Consider the following 24,955-nt stretch of genomic DNA (forward strand, 5'->3'; position numbering starts at 1 on the left):
ACACACACGCACACGCAAACACACACGCGCACACGCACACGCGCACACGCACACACACACACACGCACACGCACACACACATGCTCACGCTCGCGCACACACACACACACACACACTCACACACACACACACACACGCACACGCACACACACACACAGAGAACCAGCCGCTATGAGTCAGACGATGAACAAACACACAAGTAGGAGTTTTTCTGTTCATCGTGATGTAATGAAATAGTTGGTATTTGCTTCTGGAAGAAACATCACAAGGACACAGCTTTTAGAGAAATCAACGATGTGGCGGCTGAATGTACGAAGCGTCTCTACATCAGAGCCGTATGTTGTGGCTAATAATGTGTGTGTTCTCTCACACACTCAAGGCTAATGCGCTTCAATCTCACAGAGGCGCAAATCTGCAGCGATGGGCTGGAAAATGCAGTTATATAAACAGAGCATCTGCTGCTCGACATCACACACACACACGCGCGCACACACACACGCACACACACGGCTTCAGCACTTTCTGATCGGCACAATAGAGAAACTGTAAATACATCTGGCCAAGCCTTTCAGCAGAATCATCTGAGAAAAAGATTGAAATAAAATAAACATTATTGAAGTACGTTTTATAAGAATTTTATACATTTATTTCAGTCTTTCTACAAAGACAAAGTCATGATCATGCATTTTGTGCCGATGATTAATTGTCATACATATAATTGCGATTTTCTGTTTTGTTCATGCCACTTATGGTGACTAATACCTGTTTTTTTTAAGTTTTTTTTTTTACTTGGCATCATATTTCACGAGTTCGCATCTACATATAATTAGTACAATAAGTTTATGCGTATTTGGCGTGCTGTCCGGGGGGAGGGCTCCGAGCTCGGAGTTAGGCCCGAACCCAGAGTACTCCCCCCAGTTGGTAAGTGTAGATGGAACTGGAAGTGAGGAGATGGGGTGGAGGAGGGATGCTGACAAACTTTCAATGAACAGAGATAGGTCTGCTGTGAATTTATACTTTGTCATTGAGTTGATTACTGATTAATCTCCAGCTGTGCATAATTTGGTTAATTATCTGAACCTGCTCCTCCCGAACTTTGTTAATAAAACATCATATAATAAAAAAAAATACAATAAAATTATAATTAAAAAAGGTCCATATGATTTACTTTAATGCTGTGAGAATTAATATAATATAATATAATAATATTTATTTATCAATATAAACTGTACTTAAAATCCTCAAACCCTTTTTGAGGAATAAAACATCAATCAAATGTCATCTGGACAAACAGAGCATGATGTTGTTCTTCATTAAATGAGCTTGTTTGAGATATAAATCAGTGTGTGTGGATGTTTACTGTTCAGTTATGATCAGACATTATGATCTTTCTGCTCATGGATGATCAACTCGATATCGTCCCACAGAAATGGAGCTCTTGAGATTTCAGCGCAGATTAACAGCTCTGCAGCTTTATGGAAGAAATAATATTGAGTTCATGTCGTAACTGGACTGAAGGTGCGTTCAACTGCAGCGGTGCAGGAAAAGAAAATAATTAAAAATCTTCACTTCTATTTATCAAGTGATTTCCTGTTCTCAGAGTGTGACAGGTGTCAATCAATCACTCCAGCTCAGAGTCTGGTGCTCATCTGAGCAGTCAAACGCTTCTTTCCAAACACATGAAAGCTGTTGAAGTTCTGAAGTCGTTCCTTCACGCCTCTAACTGAGCGACTCGATGGGTTTTAGAGGAGATCGTCTCCTGCCCGCGGGCGTTAGCACCGTATGCTAAAGAAAAACACCTAAAAACACACATAACCAGCTGGAACTCAGTGTGGAAAAGTGTTAACGCAACTAACACAGTCCGATAGTCTCTTCTGCTCACCAAGGCTGCATTTATTTGTTTAAAATTGTCATAATATTTTAGTTTTTTTGTTTTGTTTTTATCAAATAAATGCAGCCTTGGAGACCAGAAGAGACTTCTTTTAAGGCGAGACACTACAGGTGATTATTTACAGGTTTAAATAATAGATATCACCATGAAACTTCCTCAGTTGATTACTTACACAAGTATATAAAAAAATGTATTACATGTTTTAGAAATTTGTATGTTTAATTATGCAAATTAGGCATTATCTTTTAAATATGCACGATTTTGCATATATTTTCGGTAGATAGATCTGAACATATGATAAAGCCAGGTGCAAAATTATTTTTTCATTTTGTTTACACACAAGATAAAAAAAAAAAAAAAAAAACTCAGAGGGATTTCAGGATATATGCTTTCATTATCTAGGAAATCAAAATATTCTGTCCATAGCCTTAACAAATCGATTTTCGCCATATTTTTTTTAATTAAAATGTCACATAAATCAGGCCAGGAATGATTTATTAACAAATCCCTCTGAAAATATCTTCAGAATACTGCTAAGTGTATAACTGGAGAGTGTGGTGTACATAAGCTGAGATGTTTGTACTGGAGAATGACAAAAAAATCATTTTGAGAAAACGGCAGTTAAAGGGTTAAATCGCTCTAAATGAGATTTCGTCGTTAGCTTTAAATCCCCCTTTGGACATCACGATTGGTTACTGATAGGAAGGAAATGGCCATATTTGGGATAGCGTTGTGCAGGAGACTCAGAGCTTTACAGCGACACCGGTCCTGACAGACTTCAGTGAACAGACGGAGCTCGGCGTGTCGCGCTGGAATGATCACTTCCTGGTAAATTCAGGAGAAACTTACAGCCGCAAGTAAACAAAATGTAATAAAATAAACATCTTAATGTATATTTTCAACGGTTTCTTTATAGCAGCTTGAAAGAACACATATTGAAGGAGTAAACGAGCCCAAAATCTCAAACCTGACCACTGTATGAAAAATCGATGTTTTTGCCTGCCGGCTGCCGTGTCTCGCCTTAAAACCTTGAAAAATCTTACTGATCCCAAACTGGTAGTGTAAAGCCAGTTAAATTCCCCACTGAACTCATTTCAAAGAACAAATGTGATGTTTGACCTGAAATCGCCTTTAATAGACCTGACAGAATGCATAAAGATCCAAAATCTTAATATCTACACACAGAATCATTATAAATAAGCATACGTTAGCGCTAACAGAAGCAGAAAGCAACTAACAGGACTAGAATCATAAGAAGGATAAATCATCTGAGCAACTCTGCTGTTCTCATCCGTAATAATCTTCTCCTGATCCATTTTAAATGAGCAATTTGTGTGCTTTTAAGGGGATCCTACTTGTGGTTTTTATAGCATTTTTATTCAGTTATGTAGCTTATTTTTTATATTTTATTTAATGCCAGATAATTAAAATTGAACTAAAATTCAAACAAAAAGCACTGTAAACTAACATTTAAATTAGAGATGCACCGATAATACAATTATTTTCCGATAACCGATTATTCAGAATGATATCTGCCGACAGCTTGAAGGGAAAATAAACTAATGCTGTAAACTATACAGAGACCCTCACATTTGGTACATTACTATAATATTAGAGGTTATAATTAACAAAAGAGCCCAAACTATTACATTCAACTGCAAAAACAAAACTTACAATTCCATACAACAAAGATAGTGGACATGATTTTAAACACCATGCAACACTCTCAGCAACCATGTAGCAATGCACTTACAACCTCTTAAAACTCCTTAGCAACCCCATAGCAACCTTTCTGATCCCTCTTTTCCCTCCCGCTCCACATACAGGACTCGTGCAACATACAGCAACAGGTTTAATTGCTCATTACAAGCCTTTTGAGCTGTAATCATAAAAGTGCATCTTCTATTGAAAGACGGGCAGCAGGTGTGTTTCTGCTCAACTCCACTCAAAGACATTATTTAGCATTATTTACTAGTGTGTTTCATAATTGGCTGCTGTTTGCGTGGCGTACGTGAGTCAAGTTCAACCCAACAGATATTTTCATTTCCTCAAACACCTCAGAGCCTTTCGGTCTGCTTGTAATCATGTTTATTTATTCCTCTCCTGATGTAGTTCTGTAGCCGTGAGTCATGTGATGTGTGTGAACCCAGTGAACATTCGGTGACTTGCAGAGATTTACACCCTGTGGATCAATTACTACAGTACAAACACTGTCTACTTTATGCTAGCAGTGCTGGCTAAGACAAAAAAAACAAAACAAAAAAACATCTGAACACCCAAGCAACCACATAATGTAGCAACATAAAAAACGCCCAGAACACCATAGCAACTACATAATGTAGCAACATAAAAAACCTCAGAACACTTTAGCAACTACATACTGTAGCAAAATTCTAAAAAAACACATTAAAAAACCCCTAGCAACCACATACTGTAGCAACATTCTAAAAAATACACTCAGAACACCCTAGCAACTCCATACTGTAGCAACATAAAAAAACTCAGAACACCCTAGCAACTACATATTGTAGCAACATTCTAAAACAACACCCAGAACACCCTAGCAACCACATACTGTAGCAACATTCTAAAAAAAACATCCAGAACACCCTAGCAACTACATATTGTAGCAACATTCTAAAACAACACCCAGAACACCCTAGCAACCACATACTGTAGCAACATTCTAAAACAACACCCAGAACACCCTAGCAACCACATACTGTAGCAACATTCTAAAAAAACACATTAAAAAACCCCTAGCAACCACATACTGTAGCAACATTCTAAAAAATACACTCAGAACACCCTAGCAACTCCATACTGTAGCAACATAAAAAAACTCAGAACACCCTAGCAACTACATATTGTAGCAACATTCTAAAACAACACCCAGAACACCCTAGCAACCACATACTGTAGCAACATTCTAAAAAAACATCCAGAACACCCTAGCAACTACATATTGTAGCAACATTCTAAAACAACACCCAGAACACCCTAGCAACCACATACTGTAGCAACATTCTAAAACAACACCCAGAACACCCTAGCAACCACATACTGTAGCAACATTCTAAAAAAACATCCAGAACACCCTAGCAACCACATACTGTAGCAACATTCTAAAAAACACTCATAACACGTTAGCAACTACATACTGTAGCAACATTCTAAAAAAAACACATTAAAAAAACCTAGCAACCACACTGTAGCAACATTCTAAAAAAAACACTCAGAACACCCTAGCAACCACATACTGTAGCAACATAAAAAAACACATAAAAAAACCTAGCGACCACATACTGTAGCAACATTATAAAAAAACACTCAGAACACCCTAGCAACCACATACTGTAGCAACATAAAAAAACACATTAAAAAAACCTAGCGACCACATACTGTAGCAACATTAAAAAAACACATTAAAAAAACCCTAGCGACCACATACTGTAGCAACATTAAAAAAAAAACCACTCAGAACACCCTAAAAACTACATACTGTAGCAACATAAAAAAACTCAGAATACCCTAGCAACTACATACTGTAGCAACATTCTAAAAAAAACACATTAAAAAAACCTAGCAACCACACTGTAGCAACATTCTAAAAAAAACACTCAGAACACCCTAGCAACCACATACTGTAGCAACATAAAAAAACACATAAAAAAAACCTAGCGACCACATACTGTAGCAACATTATAAAAAAAACACTCAGAACACCCTAGCAACCACATACTGTAGCAACATTAAAAAAACACATTAAAAAAACCCTAGCGACCACATACTGTAGCAACATTAAAAAAACCCCACTCAGAACACCCTAAAAACTACATACTGTAGCAACATAAAAAAAACTCAGAATACCCTAGCAACTACATAATGTAGCAACATTCTGAAAAAAAACACTCAGAACACCCTAGCAACCACATACTGTAGCAACATTCTGTAAAAACACATTAAAAAAACACTAGCAACCACATACTGTAGCAACATTCTAAAAAAAAACACATTACTAGCAACCACATATTGTAGCAACATTCTAAAACGCATTCAGAACACCCTAGAAACCCCGACATTCTAAAAAAACACCCAGAACACCCTAGCAACCACATACCGTGGCAGCATTCTAAAACTCACTCAGAACATCCTAGCAACCACATACTGTAGCAACATTCTAAAACATACTCAGAACACCCTAGCAACAACATACTGTAGCAACATTCTAAAAAAACCTAGAACACCCTAGCAACCACATACTGTAGCAACATTCTAAAAACACCTAGAACACCCTAGCAACCTCATACTGTAGCAACATTCTAAAAAAAAAACACCCAAAACACCCTAGCAACCACATACTGTGGCAACATTCTAAAAACACCCAGAACACCCTAGCAACCACATACTGTGGCAACATTCTAAAACACTCAGAACACCCTAGCAAACACATACTGTAGCAACATTCTTAAATGCACTCGGAACACCCTAGCAACCACATATTGTAGCAACATTCTAAAACGCATTCAGAACACCCTAGCAACCACATACTGTAGCAACATTCTAAAACACCCAGAACACCCTAGCAACCACATACTGTAGCAACATTCTAAAACGCACTCGGAACACCCTAGCAACCCCGACATTCTAAAAAAACACCCAGAACACCCTAGCAACCACATACCGTGGCAACATTCTAAAACTCACTCAGAACATCCTAGCAACCACATACTGTAGCAACATTCTAAAAACACCTAGAACACCCTAGCAACCACATACTGTAGCAACATTCTAAAAACACCTAGAACACCCTAGCAACCACATACTGTAGCAACATTCTAAAAACACCTAGAACACCCTAGCAACCTCATACTGTAGCAACATTCTAAAACATACTCAGAACACCCTAGCAACCACATACTGTAGCAACATTCTAAAAACACCTAGAACACCCTAGCAACCACATACGGTAGCAACATTCTAAAAACACCTAGAACACCCTAGCAACCACATACTGTAGCAACATTCAAAAAAAAAAACACCCAAAACACCCTAGCAACCACATACTGTAACCCCATACAATTACCTTCTGTTTTTTATTGCATGGCAGAAACAAGCCTCCATAGTAAAATGACTCGCTGGGATGTTTGTGAAAATTATTACTGTAAGTGATGATTCATTTAGTTAGTAAGCACTGTCGGTTAAACCCAACACACACACACACACACACACAAGCCGTGCGCTCAGTACAGTCATAGTCATGAATCCTTATGCAGCATCACTGCACTGAATCTCTGAAAATGAAAAAGTAATTTGACAAAACTGCTAGACAAAATCCACATCCCACAAAAAAAAAAAGCACACAGTTATCTTTCATCCTTCGTCACATTATGAAAACAGTAGCGACGCATTCTGAGTGTGCAATGTGCAAAAAGCCATTCTCATCGCATTCACACTTTCTCCTCAATGGCGCACCAGAGACACTTTATCTCTCAGCGTGATTTCACACCACAAACACAATGACGGAGTATCCTTCACTCCAACACACCCCCTCTTCACTGAACACTTCCCGGGACTGACGCAGAGCGCTGGTTCTACTTCAGATCAAATGAACTGTGCTTACATTTACTGGCTGCTAACTAAGGGGCTGTTTAAATGACAACGTTTTCAACTAAAAACGCAAAACATTTTATGCGTTTTGGCCGTTCATTTACATTTAAACTTTTTTGGAAGTTTTTTAAAACGGTCTCTGTGTAAATAACCAAAACGCGAATTTTTGAAGACGATGACGTCATGCACGTGCGTATTACGTGTTCAATCTATAGTGTTTCATCGCCATCTAATGGCCTGGCAGCAGAATACAGGGTTTTTAGTCGTTTTGGCGGATCTGTGTGAATGGGGATCGCTTTTTTAATGTCTGTGCGCGGAAAACTCAAAGGCAAACTTCTCCGTTTTAAATATATCATTGTTGTGTAAAAGTATCCTTAGAGTTAAAATGTTCTTTATTTTTATGGATACAGCTGTCTCACTCCTGCCGGATGAACCCGGCTGCTATCTGTTATTATTTCCCTGAAGAGCATCACTGCCTTCAGCTGAAGTAATGCCGTCTGAAGTGGAGTTTGGTGCAACTCTTCAGTTCCTCCTCCTTGAGACGCAGCCTTTCAGAAATACAGTATGTGTTCTTGAAAGCCAGTTTCTCAAAACACACATTGATCTTCTGAGAAAATGGAAAGGCCTCATGTGACTCATAACGTGGCGGTTTAATTTTCAAGTTTTAATGGATGAGATTATGTGAGGTGTCTTGAGATTTATTCAGGGTGAGGTTCAAAACACAGCCAGTAAAAACGTGTTTATTTGTACAAAAGAAAAACACTACTAACAGTTGTGCTTGAATGTTCAGCCAATCTCAGTTTTAAATATAGCTGCAAGCCGCAATTAAGCACAGAAAGGCATGACGAGTTACGCGGGGAGCATCAATCCAACTGCAACAATGAGTAATTAAAGATGTTTAAATGATTTTAGTCAAAATTGTGGAAAAATCCTAAATATAATCACTAGCAATATGATTTAATTGCTTTTCACTTTCCATACAACATGACAAAAGGACATAATGAAATTACTAAAAAAGTAACTAAAATTATCATGCAAACTAGAAATGGTCAGTTAAACTGAGGAATTTTGGAAATATTCCCAGTATTCCAAAAACTTAATGGGAATCAAAGGGAATTAATTGGAAATTTGGGGTAATTTATACAAAGTGTATCATATACAAACAAAACACAAACATTTTGTTTGGTCATAAGCAGACATGCATGCAAACAAATACAAATTTAAAAAAATATATATATTTTTTAACTTTATTTGTGAGTAACTGTATCATTAACTGTATCAATAACAGCACATGCATTAGCCGTGCACTAACATGAATTAATGATGTAACATTCAAATTTGTTAAAGGAGAACTCGGTAACTCTAGCGAACTCTACTCACTTCTTCGCTGATTTTCCCTTTTGTTGTCGCATGTTTTCCCCACGAGCTCCCCCTACAGCTGTGGGGCGTATATTTCACAACACGGTCGTAAAAACTCACTTGCGGCCCCTCCTCCCCCTCTCTACCGCTGCTCATGTGCGTATGTTTTGATCGGAGCAAGCCAACTGTATCGTGTGGAGCTATGTCTACCGAGGTGGGTAATCTGGTAATACATCATACATGCGTGTTTGTTTATGTCGAATTGCCGTAAAGCAATTTGTGTTTCGCGCTTGTTCTCATTCTCGTTCTCGCTTCTCACGAGACTTCCAATTTCTATCTTGCCGGGACGGTAGTCCCCAAGTTGCAAGGTTGGTTTTCCGCCTGGGAACGCTGGGGGGGAGCGGGAAAAGTCACCAATATCACCAGAACAGGTTGTTTAACCATCCAAATGATTTCTAGACAGTTTTATTACGTTAAAAAAGTTACCAAGTTCTCCTTTAAAACAAAACTTGCTCCATCCTTCATCTTTACTCAAAGTAGTAAGAACGACAGGCGATCTGCAGTAATACCAACGATATCTCACGATTAATTCACACGAGTGAGTAAAATGTGACTGATTCGTATGAATTTCCTACGACCTCACTCGCACAAATTCGTACGATTTGTCTAAACCCCAGTGACGGTTAGGTTTAGGGGCGGAGTCAGGGGTAGGTCATTCGTACGAATTCATACGAATTAGCCACCTCGTAAAATTTTTGTACAATTCTTACGAATTGTCGTGAGATCGGATTGGTAATACACAGTTTTAGGTAAGCCGGATACTTAAACAATATAAAACACAAAACTACGTATTTTGAACAACCAGTAGAAAATATATTCATCAATAATTAAGTGGGTACTGTCCAATTTTTTATGGATAAGCCTAAGGTAAATCCCATTTAAACCTCACAGAGATTTGAGAAGCAATGGTCAGAAGTTTATACTGCTGTTGTATCGCTGTGTAATTTTGACCACTGACTCTTCACATCCTCATCCTTTGGAAGTATTAAGAAAGAGAATTTGCATATTCTCAACGTGTACACAACACGAACCAACTACAGTGTTTGAGGGCGGGGCAATTAGTGAACGTTGTTCGCTTGCAGCCAATGAAGTACGTAGGCGGGGATTATGCAAATGTGTTACCATGCAAGTCACGGAAGTGAGACAGGAATAACTGACCACTTGTTTCAACGGTTCAGAGTCGATTCTTTCTTTTAGGAGACAATAACTTTATTTAGCATGCACTTTCGATTTAACAACTTTGCATACTGTTTATATTCATAGACAAATATATTACACACTGCATGAAAGGGAATATTCCAAAAAAGCATAATATGGGAACTTTAAGCAAGATTGTGCTGCAAGATGTTTTCAACTACACTTAAAGGCCCCCTGAAATCAGAATTATTTTTTTTTAGCTTTTTGATTGAATATGTTAGCCTTAAGGTTATGAATAAGCTGGTGTGTTCCAAAACAATGACAAAATTTGTATTTAGGAGATATAAGCATTCAAAACTTACAGTCTCTCACTTCCGCTAAAATGGATCATGGATGTTTATGACATCACCACGGACTTCAGCTTCTCATCACATCTTCTGTCCAATCAAATGCTCTTCAGAATCTAAAGCTCCGCCCCCTATGTTATAAATACCACCTGGCCAAAGAGACCGTTGATGTGTGTTCAGTTGCTCAAATGCTTGAGTTTTATTCCGTTTTCCAACTGTACGTTGGTTACAAAATGAAACGGCTAGAATTTATTCACACCTTTACTATTGAATTCAACCTATCATCAGCGCTCAGATTCGCTTCCATGGTGCTGTCAAGTACGACTTGCAGTCTGTGAGGCTGACTAAACGCTAGTGGCTATTGGCTATTTGAAAAGGGGGAGGAGCCATTCAATATTTCCCACCTTAGTTTCTGTTTCAGTGGAAATTACATCAACGTATCAAACAAAGCTGCGCGTTCCAAGGCACTTCAGTGGGGCTTTAAGTTCTTGTTACAGGCTAACCTGCAATTTTGCTCATTTCCAGTTCATTCCCATTAATTCCCATGGAAGGTTTCTGACTTTGAAAATTCAACCCTAAATAAATATATGAATGAATAAATAAATAAATAAATAAATAATAAAACTAAAATAGCTATATTATACATGAAAGGAAATATTCGATTATAATAATTTAGCAAATTTCCAGTTTATTCCCATTAATTCCCATGGAAGGTTTCTGAAATTGAATAATTCAACCCCTAAATAAAACAAAAATAGCTATATTACACAATGCATGAAAGGAAATATTCCAAAAAGCATAATAGCGGCACTTTAAGCAAGATTGTGCTGCAAGATGTTTTCAACTACTATTAAGTTTCCTGTTACAGGCTAACGTGTAATTTCGCACATTTCCAGTTTATTCCCGTTAATTCCCGTGGAAGGTTTCTGCCATTGAAAATTCAACCCTAAGTAAAAGTAAAACAGCACTTACACTGCACGATGAGCTCGACCACGGCCTCTCTGGGCTTGACGTTGAAGCCGTTGAACTGGCTGGTCTGGCAGCGATAGGATCCGCTCATCTCGCGCGACACGTTGACGATCCGCAACACGCCGTCGTAGCTCTCCATCTGCATGCTACCGTCGGGCATGGGCACTTCTTTATCCGCTCGCGACCACAGGATGATGGGCTTGGGTTTCCCTGAAACAAGGCACTCCAGCTCCACCGTCTCACCCTCCCGCACCGCCAGCGGGGACTTGCCCTGCGGCACGGTCAGGTTCGGGGGAACTAAGAAAGAGAAAAACAGAGGAGGGACTGATATGGGACTCTAGAAAGGTAGTAGACGGGGTCGCTGAGGATGGTCAACGCTGGCGGTTGTGTGTTTATGCATGTGGTTGCTGTTGCGTGAAAATGAAACCAATATCCAAACCAAATCGAAATGCTCTCCAATGATCGAAACCAACATCCAATATCCAAACCAATATCCAATGATCGAAAACCAAACCACTGAGCGTTTAAAACACAAGGACCAAACGATTTAAGGAGAAAATGGAACAACGTAAGATAGTGAAGTGAACCGACTTCAACATCGTATGCGCTTTCTGGTCAGATGTGGGATTTTCCTACTCAATATCTCTAACGTCTAAACATTAATGCATTTCAACGTTACAAAGTACAAAATAGTTTAGCAGTTGTTAATCTTAGCAATGTCCTGATAACCAGATAAACGATGCTAATATTCATTCTAGGTCTATGATTGGATACAGTTATTTTAGTATCATTGCTATTTTACTTTTAAATTAATTTGGATATTTAGATTTTAGTTAAAGATTTAGTAATTTTGTTGTCTTTGACATTTTTAATACTTTTCTTTTTTCTTTAAAAAAAAAATGTCTATATAGCTTTTTTATACATCAAGTTAAACTAAATGGAAATATGTGAAAAATTAAGTAAATTTGTGTATGTGTTATTTTATTTCATTAAACTTTCGTAAAGAAAGTAAAGAAAATACATCTAATAACCCTAATACTGAGAAGATTGTTTAAATGTTAAGATCATGATTTTTTTTTTTATTATCATTTAATTTAAGCATTTTATTTGTTTAATGGTATAGTTCACCAAACAATAAACATTCTAAAATTTCCTCACCCATATTTCATTCAAATCTTGAAACACAAATTAAAATATTTTTAATGAAACCTGAGAGATTTCTGTCCCTCCCTTGAAAGTCCAAAACTTTGATGCTTAAAAAAATGTCCACCTAATTAAACCAGTCTAAAGTTTGGAATTATACATTTTTTTTTCATGATTTTGAAGTCTCTTCTGCTCACCAAGGCTGCATTTAATTGATCAAAAACGTAAAAAAAATATAATAATATTATTCTAATGTAAATCAGCTGTTGTCTATGTGAATATACAGTAAAGTGTAATTTATTCCTGTGATCAAAGCTGAATTTTCAGCATCATTACTCCAGTCTTCAGTGTCACATGATCCTTCACAAATCACTCTGATATGATGATTTGCTGTAAAATCTAACTGATACTATAGAATGCATCACAAACATATATTACAATATAGGATGTGTAAAGGTTTACGCTAGAAAAGCCAAACCCGGAAGCATTAAAACACATGCGGTAGCAAACAAACCTCAACAGAAATAATCATAACGTCACACAAAAGTTTTGAACAATTCCTGTATGGGCAAAGTATGGGCCATGCTTCACAATTTTTGTAGCACTTTATCGTTTCATAATTCATGAAATAATGTCAGCGGTTGAGCTACAGGAGCGTAGTATGACTGAAAGAGTGCATGCGGAGCTTTGATCTGATATCTGTGAAGTGTGGAAGCAGAGATGAGAAACGAACAAACCTGCATCAAAGATTTAAAATTAAAGAACCCAATTTGCTTTATATCCACGACCCAGGAAAGACCCACCGTCCTCAGACAGAATATTTCACAGGCCGCGTAATAATAAGGCTTTCTGTGGACAGTTGCTCAATATCAGGGTGTGTATTAATAATGGATGTTATTCCAGGCCATCATCAGAAACAGAAACAAGCTCTAATGAATAGCTGTTACGGTAATGGAGAAGAAGCGTGAAACCCAACGCGAGTGCATTAGGCTCCAGCTGTCCGTCTCATAAACAGCTTGCTAACGCATCTCTGGGTGGCCGTAGCGCTGTTAGCAAGAGGCGCTGCTGTTACTCACTCACTCACTCACTCACTCACTCACTCACTCAAACACTCACACACTCAAACACTCACTCACTCACTCACTCACTCACTCACTCAATTCACACACACAAACACACACACACACTCACTCACTCACACACTCACTCACTCACTCACTCACTCACTCACACACACACTCACTCACTCACTCACTCACTCACTCACTCACTCACACACACACTCACTCACTCACTCACTCACTCACTCACTCACTCACTCACACACACACACACACTCAAACACTCAAATACTCACACACTCACTCACTCACTCACTCACTCACACACACACACTCAAACACTCACACTCACTCACTCACTCACTCTCACACACACACTCACTCACTCACACTCACTCACTCAAAGACTCACATACTCACTCACTCACTCACTCACTCACTCACTCACTGACTCACTCACACTCACTCAAACACTCACTCACTCACTCACTCACTCACTCACTCACTCACTCACTCACTCACTCACTCTCACACACTCACTCACTCACACTCACTCACTCACTCAAACACTCACATACTCACTCACTCAAACACTCAAACACTCACACACTCACTCACTCACTCACTCACTCACTCACTCACTCAAACACTCAAACATTCACTCACACACACACACTCACTCACTCACTCACTCACACACACACACACTCACTCACTCACTCACTCACTCACTCACTCACTCACTCAAACACTCACTCACTCACTCACTCACTCACTCACTCACTCACACACACACACACACACACTCACTAACTCACTCACTCACTCACTCACTCAAACACTCACATACTCACTCACTCACTCACTCAAACACTCACTCAAACACTCACTCAAACACTCACTCACTCACTCACACTCACTCAAACACTCACACACTCACTCACTCACTCACTCACTCACTCAAACACTCACTCACTCACTCACTCACTCACTCACTCACTCACTCACTCAAACACTCACACACTCACTCACACTCACTCACTCAAACACTCACACACTCACTCACACTCACTCACTCAAACACTCACACACTCACTCACTCACTCACTCACTCAAACACTCACACACTCACTCACTCACTCACTCACTCAAACACTCACTCACTCACTCACTCACTCACTCACTCACTCACTCAAACACTCACACACTCACACACTCACTCACACTCACTCACTCACTCACTCACTATTTATTGTATAAACGCAGTCAATTGTATAAATCCTTCAACTGTCAGTAAATGTGAAAGCTGAAAGTCACATTCAGCCGCATTGATCATCCTCAGAACTGAAGCTGGATTTACAGAAGCCCGACGTGTCTGACAAGACAAAAAATATATAAATAAAAGCGCCACGGTCCTCTGAGACAAGGGAAGTGACATCACGTGTTCATTGCCATGGCAACACATCAGCCCATCAATGTCAGTGCGTGTCTGTTCGCCTCCATCAGACACAACTTGTGTTTAATAGCCCTGAAAATACCATTATTAAAAAAAAACTTATTAAATGTGACTTTTTTCCCCTAATTCTCTATTATACATTATATTATGAATGAATGAATAAGTAGAAAATAAATAAAAATAATGAATAAATAAATAAATACAATTCTATTATAAATGAATGAGAAAATAAAAAAATGGAAAACAAATCTATTATTAATTAAATTAATTATATTATGAATTAAAAATGAATTAAAACAATACATAAATAAATAAAATTATTTTTAAATGAATTAATAAAAAAATGAATAAAAATATTATTTTTTTTCTATTTTAGATAAATGAATTAATCAATTTAAATGAATCAATGAATCAATGAATATTACTGTAATAGACATTTTGGGATGTTTGTGATATTTGGTATTTTATCATTGATATACTATAGTATTCATTTGTATTTATTAAATATATATTTTAAAAAAACAAAATCTAATAAAAATGACTAAAAACATAAAATATAAAAATTCAAATGTTGTTTATTTATTTATTCTGATAACAAATCCCATCATATTTCAGTCATTTTTCTCTTGATTTTAGATTCCCTGTCTGTTCTGTCATCAGATCTTTCTGTGGAAACTCATGGATCGAATCTGTCCTGTTACGCACACGTGTGAGAGTTTCCAGCAACACTAAAGTAAAAACTGAGAATATTCTGGGATATTTATGACCTTACAGGGACGATATGTGACTGAGAGCACACAGGTGATGCTGGGTAATGGTGATACAGGATCATGTCGTCCAAACCTAAATGATGATAAAAGCCTCTAAAGCTCCTTCACACACTGAGTGCCCTATCTTGCACCCAGAGCAATTGACTTTGTACAGCGACGCATGTATCATTCCTATTTCTCATCCGACACACAGCGGACTTTTCCCTCCACAGACGCATGTCGGTAAATTAGGGAATGAACTTGCGCTCCCGGGGGCGGTTCAGCGAAAAGAGGAGGCGTGTTCCGGCGCAAACGTTCCCTGGTGCTATTTAGCAGTTTCAGAAAACAATTCCTCCACTGACCAGGAGAAACCTCGTCTAAAGTCAGCGGTGCGTTATTCAGATGATATTTTAAGGGCGCATGCTTGGCCATAATGTAGCGTGTGCACAACACACACACACTTTGATTCTCTCATCTACAAAGAAGCAGCAGTTCACATTTTTGCAAACCATACATTATTACAAGGAAAAATATTCCACACGAGGGAAATCATTGTGGTGTCCATGAAGATGTGAAAAATAGGCATAAATCTAGCTTACACATTTACCCAAATGATCATACGCCTGTTTAACCGAAGCTAATCTGTGTGTGTTTCTCCATCCCCAATGTCACTTCTCTGTGTTTTACGGCCCTGACGAGAACGTCGGTCTCCTCGGCTGTGAACCGCTCCTGGCAAATCCGCCGTTATAATAGCAATCCGCCATGGAACAAGCACACCTGCTCTTAAAGGGAATGTGAGATGACGCTCTGATTGGTTTATTTCACGTTACGCCCAAACCACACCTATGAGTAATGAAGCTACTTCAGACCAACACATTTTAGATTTGCGTCGGGCGCAAGAGTCATTTATCCCGCCGGTATAATAGCAACAGCGCCCGAGATCCGCCCACAAAGTTACTTGCGTTTCGCGCTTGATACTTGCGTTTCAGATCGTTAAAACAGGGCCCTGAGAATGAAGAGTGGATCCTCTAGTTACACACTAAAGGAACACATTCAGTACAATAATTATGCAAACAATATCATTGGAACAAAAATAGCTTTTTCACAATTTGCATGGGAAATTTGCATGCATATACTGTAAAAAATAAATAAATAAATTTTAAGTACAATCAAATTGGGTGTTTAAGTAATTTCAACTTAAATTACCATTAAACTGACTTTAAAAATATGAGTTGAATCGTGGATAATTTATAAAAAAAAGTTATTTTGATGAGTTAAAGCAATGTAAAAACATATGTTGTCATAACTTATTGATTATACAATGTTTTTCAATGACGGGAACTTCATTTTAAGTGTTTTGGACATTTTATTTTAAAATAAGTCTATATACTTTTTATAACTTTTTATTATTTTAGTTATTTTAGAAAATCAACTATATGAGAACGAGAAATGTTGCTTTGTTTACTAGCTGATATTCTATATTTTATTCTAGTTAATGTTTATTTAAAGCAACAACAATTTTATTTCATGGTTTTATTTTTATTTTCTGTTTATTCATGTATGCATTTCAGTTTGGTTTCAATTCTTTAACGATTATTTTACTCAAATTTGCATGGGAAGATTCAAGGAAAGACTTGGAAACAATATTTTCTGCAAAATTCTATCTGGGTTTGGGATTAGTAACAAGTTTCAACATTTGGCCTTGAAACATTGTATCTGACCAGTTTTCTGCCAGTTACATTGTTTCAAGGCCAAATGTTCAAACGTGACAATGGCAGAAAACTGGTCAGATACAATGTTTCAAGGCCAAATGTTGAAAAGTTACTTTGTTACACAGGCTTTAATCAGACTGACCCTAAACCCTCCATGAAGGACCTTCAAATCTTTCCTCATCAGTGTGTGAAACGTCACGAATGAATGAAGAAGAAACGAGTCCTCTAAACTCAACTCAAATAACACCGCTGATCAGCAGTAAAGACTAATGCTGTGAGAATAATATCACACTATTTTTCAGCTATTTGATCTTGACCTTTATGTTTCTGTTTGATTGTACAAAAAATAATAATAATAAAAAATGCACGAAATGATGTCCTTCCTCAGTGTTTCTGTCTTGGTTTCCAGCACAAACATCTAAACATTCTGAAATCAAGACACATTTACTGGAGAAGCAAAATGACTGAAGATATTAAAAATAGTTTTCTGAAAAATGCATCAAAATGAAGACTCCACTGGCAGATATTTGTTCTTATTTTAAGCTCAAAATCACTTCATTTTAGGGTGACCGGACGTCCCGAAATCTAAGCTGTTGTCCCGAATCCCGAATCCAGCCCTAATTGTCCCGAAAATTATACTAAAGCAAAATCTTGAGTAGTTATTGTCTGATAAAACGTTAAAAACTGTCCGTAGAGGTCGAGTCGTCCTGCAGATTGATTGGTCGAGGCACTGTGTGCAAAAATACTTCGGCCTAACGTCTGATGTCACGTGACGTTACACAAAGCAAATCATCTACACAATTATGTAGTTTTCTTATTTAATCACTGACAATTTAGTTGTAATAATAATTCTGGCCTAAGGCTTATTAGTGTTAAAGGTCTGGTTTGTTCATTTGTTCGAGGTCCATTGTTTTTGTTTTTTTCACAATGACATTTGAGTTCATGATTTTAATGTTGTTTTATTGTTGCAGACTAAAGACTAATGACAGATGTTGAGCTCTGAATAAAAATATGTTTGGTTCAGGTTTGACAATCATTATCTTTTATTATAGGCTACGCAGTCTAATATCATAGCAGGTCTTCCCGAATCTCAGCCGGTCTCATCTGGTCACCCTACCTCATTATGATGCATTTCTCAGGAAACAACACTTAATATCTTCAGTCATGTTGCTTCTCCAGTAAATGCATATTGATTAAAGTAATGGAAAACAAGACAAAAAAAGTTTAGATTAATTTCAATAAAAAACACACACTTAACATCATAAGACTAGAAGGATCACAAAACTCACAGTCTTTAGGAAACGCAACGACCAAATTAAAAGTATGATATTCATAATGTTATAAATCGACACTCATTTATTGGACAAACAACATTTTTCCAGTTTTTCCGGCATCCGTCCAGCAAACGCGACGTCTAATCAGCGGATCGTTAAACCCTTCCTTTGTTTCGTCCTGCAGCTTCTCTTCAGATAAATGAAGTGAAACTCAAAGCAGAGAGAACTATTAGTTTCGATCTGCCGCTTTGATAAAGCCAGGAGTCACGTTAAAGGACGAACACGACGCAAGGTTGATTGAACGAGAACAAGGGCCGCTATCTCTCCGAGTCCTCATTATCACAGCACATTTAAATGTAAAGACTAATGCAAAGATTAATTGCTTGGCTGCAGATAGATCTCTCTCTCTGTGTCTCTCTCTCTGTGTCTCTCGCTCGGGCTACAGCTTCATTAAAGCCGAGCAGAATGAAGATTGATTGCGTTTTACCTCTTGGAATGAGAACGAGGTGCTCGTCATTCCATGCGCTTCCTCATTATTTAATCTTTCTGCTATCAGAGGGGAAAATCTCGGCACACTCCTCGTGAATAAACCATTAGCTGTGCAGTTTCACATGAAGAAAAGAATATAATGAGCGAGAAAAACACTGGATGGTGTAAGAAGTGACCAAAATGATGGAATCGTGCACAGCTTAAAGTCACCATGAAATCAAAGTTTTTTATTTTTTTTTTATGAAATATTGCAGTGTTTGTTCTAAATGATTCATCGGTGCACAACTTTATTGTTTTAATAATCTTGAATCAGAATAACTTTGGCTCTGGTGATGTGGGCGGGGCTATAACCTGTCACTCACATGAGATCAGCCAATAGCAAACCACAACCATCCAACCATCCAATCAATTCCCCACAGACACAATCAAGCCCCGCCCACATTTGATCCGGTTCCAGAAGCGGTTCACTCGGATATACGGAACAATAGAGGAGAAAAGACAACGTTAAGAAGCCAGTCTAATGCACTGCACCTTATTTATTCTACAATAAATTTCTAAATAAATTTCTTTCTTTTTTTTTATATGAAAAGCATGTGTTTAAATAAAAATATATAAAGTTGTATATGTATAATATATGCAACTTTATTTGCATTGCACACACACACACACACACTATATAGCAAATCTCAAATGCTTTATTGCTTGTATCATAACCAAATGTGCCCAGCTGTGCTAAAATGCAAATATAAGGCATGAAGATATTGAGATATTATAGCCATCTTTTATAGGATAGGAGATATTATAAACATTAACATCCTGATTTTCTGTAAAGCTGTTTTGAAACAATGCACTATATATATACATTTGACTTGACGTTTCGTTCCAGAGCAGAAGCACCTTTTCAGCGCTGACCACGTGTCAGTCTTTCTGTGGAAACGGTTTATGACGGTTTATTTATTCTGTGTCTCTCTCTCTCTCTCTCTCTCTCTCTCTCTCTCTCTCTCTCTCTGCATTGGACTGCAGGAAAGGTGTGTTTGGCTCTGCTGTGTTCAAGCGCTGAATGTTCTGGGCTCATTCTCAGTCCAAACATTTCCACAGCATGAATCTCTGGCACATGTGCAGCGTAATCTCCTCTAAAAGCTTTTATTAAGAGCTTTAATTGGTCCTTCAGAAGCACTGCAGCGGATAAGCAGATGATCCTAAAAGACACGCCCTCATCCGCCCACGGCCAATCAGCTGACAGCCTCATCACAGGACACGCCCTCATCCGCCCACGGCCAATCAACTGACAGCCTCATCACAGGACACGCCCTCATCCGCCCACGGCCAATCAGCTGACAGCCTCATCACGGGACACGCCCACGGCCAATCAGCTGACAGCCTCATCACAGGACACGCCCTCATCTGCCCACGGCCAATCAGCTGACAGCCTCATCACGGGACACGCCCACGGCCAATCAACTGACAGCCTCATCACAGGACACGCCCTCATCTGCCCACGGCCAATCAGCTGACAGCCTGTGTGTGAGTGTGTGCGAATGTGTATGTGTGTGTGTGTGTGTGTGTTTGTCTGCGCAAGTGTGTATGTGTCTCTATGTGTGTGTTCATTTGCGCGAGTGTGTGTGAGTGTGTGTGTGTGTGTCTCTGTGTGTGTTCATTTGCGCGAGTGTGTGTGTGTTTGTCTGCGCGAGTGTGTGTGTGTCTGTGCGAGTGTGTGTGTGTCTGTGCGAGCGTGTGTGTGTGTGTGTGTTTGTCTGCGCGAGTGTGTGTGTGTCTCTCTCTGTGTGTGTGTGTGTGTGTGTCTGTGCGAGTGTGTGTGTGTGTCTGCGCAAGTGTGTGTGTGTGTCTGCGCGAGTGTGTGTGAGATTGTTCGTGTGCGCGAGTGTGTGTGTGTCTGCGGGAGTGTGTGCGTCTGTGCGAGTGTGTGTGTGTGTCTGCGCGAGTGTGTGTGAGATTGTTCGTGTGCGCGAGTGTGTGTGTGTCTGCGGGAGTGTGTGCGTCTGTGCGAGTGTGTGTGTGTGTGTGTGTGTGTGTGTGTGTGTGTGTGTGTGTGTGTGTGTGTGTGTGTGTGTGTGTGTGTGTGCGCGAGCGTGTGACCCAGGTCAGGTCTGAGACTCACCAGTAGTAGAGGAGATATTAACATCGATGCTGATCTCAGGAATGCCTCCTCCTCTCAGCGACGCCACACAGGTGTAGGTGCCGAAGTCGGTGAACTTCAGGTCGATGATGTCCAGGTTGGTGGTTCCGGGAGAGATGTCGGGGTCGGTCTGTGTGATCACCATCCGCTCGGAGCTGCGTAACGCCCGGCCGTTCTTCAGCCAGCTGAACTGCAGCTCCTCGGGGGGAGTCGCCTCCACCTGGCAGGAGATCTTCACCTCGCGCCCGATCTGGATGTTGTCGTCGTTGTGGTACGGGTCAGGGGTGATCCAGAAACGACCCTTCTTCAGCGCTGGAACCACACAAATCAGAAGAAACACCGTCAACTAAACCAAGAAACACTGTCAGCTAAACCTCACGACAATCCTACGTTATTACAAACCTCAGGACTCAAGCACTTAACTAAACTGAACTAACTTGATCATGAAGATTCTGTAAATGTGTGTGTGTGTGTGTGTGTGTGTGTGTGTGTAAAGTCTTTAATTTCAGGGATTTAAACAATAAACATTACTTTGTTCATCTAAGCATCATCACTAAAGCTCATATTTAGGGTTAGGGGGGTTCTCAAAAATCAATCATTTTTACTACTCAATGTTCAGCGAGACATTTCCCAAACACGCTCGACCAATCACAACACATTGATAAATAAAAGTAAATTGCCTCCATTGTAGTCTTGAGTTTCTTCCGGGAACGAACACGTCACAATATTCCTCATTATAATAATTCATATGCAGAATAAAGGGGCGGGGCCTGGTTGAGTTAGTTAGTAGTATGTTAATTAAGGGGCGGGACATTTCCCAAACACATTTGTAGCGCTCGACCAATCACAACACACTGCTCCAGCCGACCAATCAGAGCACAGTGTGCTTTTCAGAAGGAGGGGCTTCATAGAGACAGGAAGTAAACAGAGCGTTACTGACAGACTGGGAAGAGAGGAGCCGCAACAATGGAGAATATGAGGAGAATAATCAACATTCAAGCAGGAAAACCTGTTCTAGTCGAGCCTGAGAACATCATCAAGACCATGCAGTAATAGTTCATCTTTAACCGAGCAGCTAAAGCTGATGCTTCACGCTCTGATGCTTCAACAGGCCTGAAATAGCAGCGTCCGTAACATGTTCAATAACATAGAAGAAAAGTGAGGTCAGAGAGTCCAGAGCGACACATTACAGCAAAAACACAGACAGAGATCAGTCATTTATCTTCTTAATTCATGTTCCTGGTCTATTCATGATTGATTGATCAGTTACGTCACTCTAAACACATAAATTAATCTCTGCATAATCTTTCGTTGAAATGCAACGGCATTGCGTTTTCTGATGACGTCATTGAGGCTGAGGGGGAGGGGCAAAATAACATTAGCCAATAATACTGTAGCCTGACAGTCTCCATCCAATCAAGTCTTGATTTATAAAGTCCTGTCAAACCCTCATGCATTATAATATTTGCAGATTTCTTGTAACATCTGGTTGTTTATCATGTTTTTTAATGCTTTATACTTTCTAAATGTGTGTTCAATGAGTATTATAATGTGATTACAGTTATTCATTACAATGCATTGTAAAGTGCATAATTAATTAATGCATTTAAAATACATCTATAATCCATTACATACAGGCAAGTAAAGTGTTACCATAATTATGTTAGTGTACAGCTTATGTTATGCATCACTCTTCATATTTAGTGTTGATGGTGTTTATTGTGATGTTTGAAACTGCTTAAAAACAACATGAAAGTACTTTGTCTTTTGCTACACTTGCATATGAGAAGATATAATGCTTTATAATGTACATTATGAACACCTTTATAATGCACTACACATGAAGGCTTTAGCAAAAGCCTTTTATTTGCCGTGCAGGAAAATATAAACTGCTGCAAAAGAAGAACAGGAGCGTTTTGAGTTGCTAATCCGAAGTCGTCCTCTGGAAAAGCACACGCTTCGTCATTCGCCAGTGTTTCAGATACACATCTAGAGTCATTTCGCATGCAGACTGTTTATTGCGGCATTCAGATGTGGCTGAATTTTATCTTGCAAACAAAAGAGCAGTCGGAGCGGAGGAATCTTTTCATCTTCTCCCGCATGACATTATCAGGCTGAAATGAGGAGGAGGAGGATTTGACGAGCATGAAGAACGCAGAAACAAACGCAGCCTATCAGACTCAGGAGACTCATGGATGGAGACACACAGCTCCACCTTTTCATGCATGTTTTCATCACCAGAACGCTGTCATACGGTCAGGCTGTTTCACGGATGACACACAGCTCCACCTTTTACACTGCAATACATTTTTGTGATTTTAACGGTAAAAGACTGTAAAAACATTACGGTTGAAAAACTGTTAATTGGTGAACAGAAAGTTTCCGCACTATATACACTGAATAACTGTGATAGATCTATAATGTCATTTTACAGTAAAATACCCTTAAATTTACATCTTTTGGAAGTGAAAAAGAACAAGTCATTGTATAATTTACAGTAAAAAAACAACTAAATTGACATTCCCACAATTCCCTGCGTGACACTTCACATCTGATGTATTTTTGTTGAAATAATTATGTTTCTTCATGTTTTTTTCTAATCAGTTATCTACATTAGGGATTTGTTACATTTAATGTTGTTAAATTAATGTTGATTGCATTTTTAAATGTCATGTGTGTTATCATGATGGTGTTTCTATATATTAGTATTAGTTCTGTTGTGGAAAAGCTGCTTGTGATGAGCTTTGATTGATCATGTGACTCTCATCTCCACTGTGATTGGTGGTTGTCAGTGTATTACAATGGTACAAAACAGATGTTTTTATAGGCTGCATTTATTTGATCAAAACACAGTAAAAATTGTGAAATATTATTCTAATGTAAATCAGCTGTTGTCTATGTGAATATATAGTAAAGTGTAATTTATTCCTGTGATCAAAGCTGAATGTTCAGCATCATTACTCCAGTCTTCAGTGTCACATGATCCTTCAGAAATCATTCTAATATGAGGATTTAATGCTCAAGAAACATTTATGATTATTATCATTATGTTGAAAACAAAATTCCTCATTATAATAATTAATGTGCAGAATAAAGGGGCGGGGCCTGGTTGAGTTAGTTAGTAGTGTGCTAAACTGGCGGTTATGGTAAGGGGCGGGGCATTTCCCAAACACACTCGAAGCTCTCGACCAATCACAACACACTGCTCCAGCCGACCAATCAGAGCACAGTGTGCTTTTCAGAAGGAGGGGCTTCATAGAGACAGGAACTAAACAGAGCGTTACTGACAGACTGGGAAGAGAGGAGCCGCAACAATGGAGAATATGAGGAGAATAATCAACATTCAAAACCTAGTAGAGCCTGAAACAACATCAAGGGACTCATATGGCTTCAAATAAAGATATGCATGTAAAACTAGTTCAAATGCTACTTCATTAAGACCTTGTCTCGGCGTTGAACAATGTGCAAGGTCAGTGTGAGCCGGTCACCCGCTCGAGTGACTCGAGGTAAAACACAGTCACCTGCGTCTGGCGTCTGGCGGGTGTTCATTCTCACCCTGTT

General features: G+C 38.9%; 1 protein-coding gene across 1 annotated transcript in view; it reads right to left on the bottom strand.

Annotated features, from left to right (window-relative positions):
• Positions 1 to 24,955, bottom strand: part of LOC311304607 (MAM domain-containing glycosylphosphatidylinositol anchor protein 2) — a 195,486-nt gene that overhangs the window by 45,508 nt on the left and 125,023 nt on the right. Inside the window, exons 7-8 of the mRNA XM_084431730.1 lie at positions 21,377 to 21,706; positions 11,377 to 11,670 (exon numbers count right to left, since the gene is read on the bottom strand). Of these exons, the coding sequence (XP_084287856.1) occupies positions 11,377 to 11,670; positions 21,377 to 21,706 (624 nt within the window). The remainder of the gene's footprint in view (positions 1 to 11,376; positions 11,671 to 21,376; positions 21,707 to 24,955) is intronic.

This window comes from Rutilus rutilus, assembly GCF_951802725.1.
Source record: "Rutilus rutilus genome assembly, chromosome: 15".
NCBI lineage: Eukaryota > Metazoa > Chordata > Actinopteri > Cypriniformes > Leuciscidae > Rutilus > Rutilus rutilus.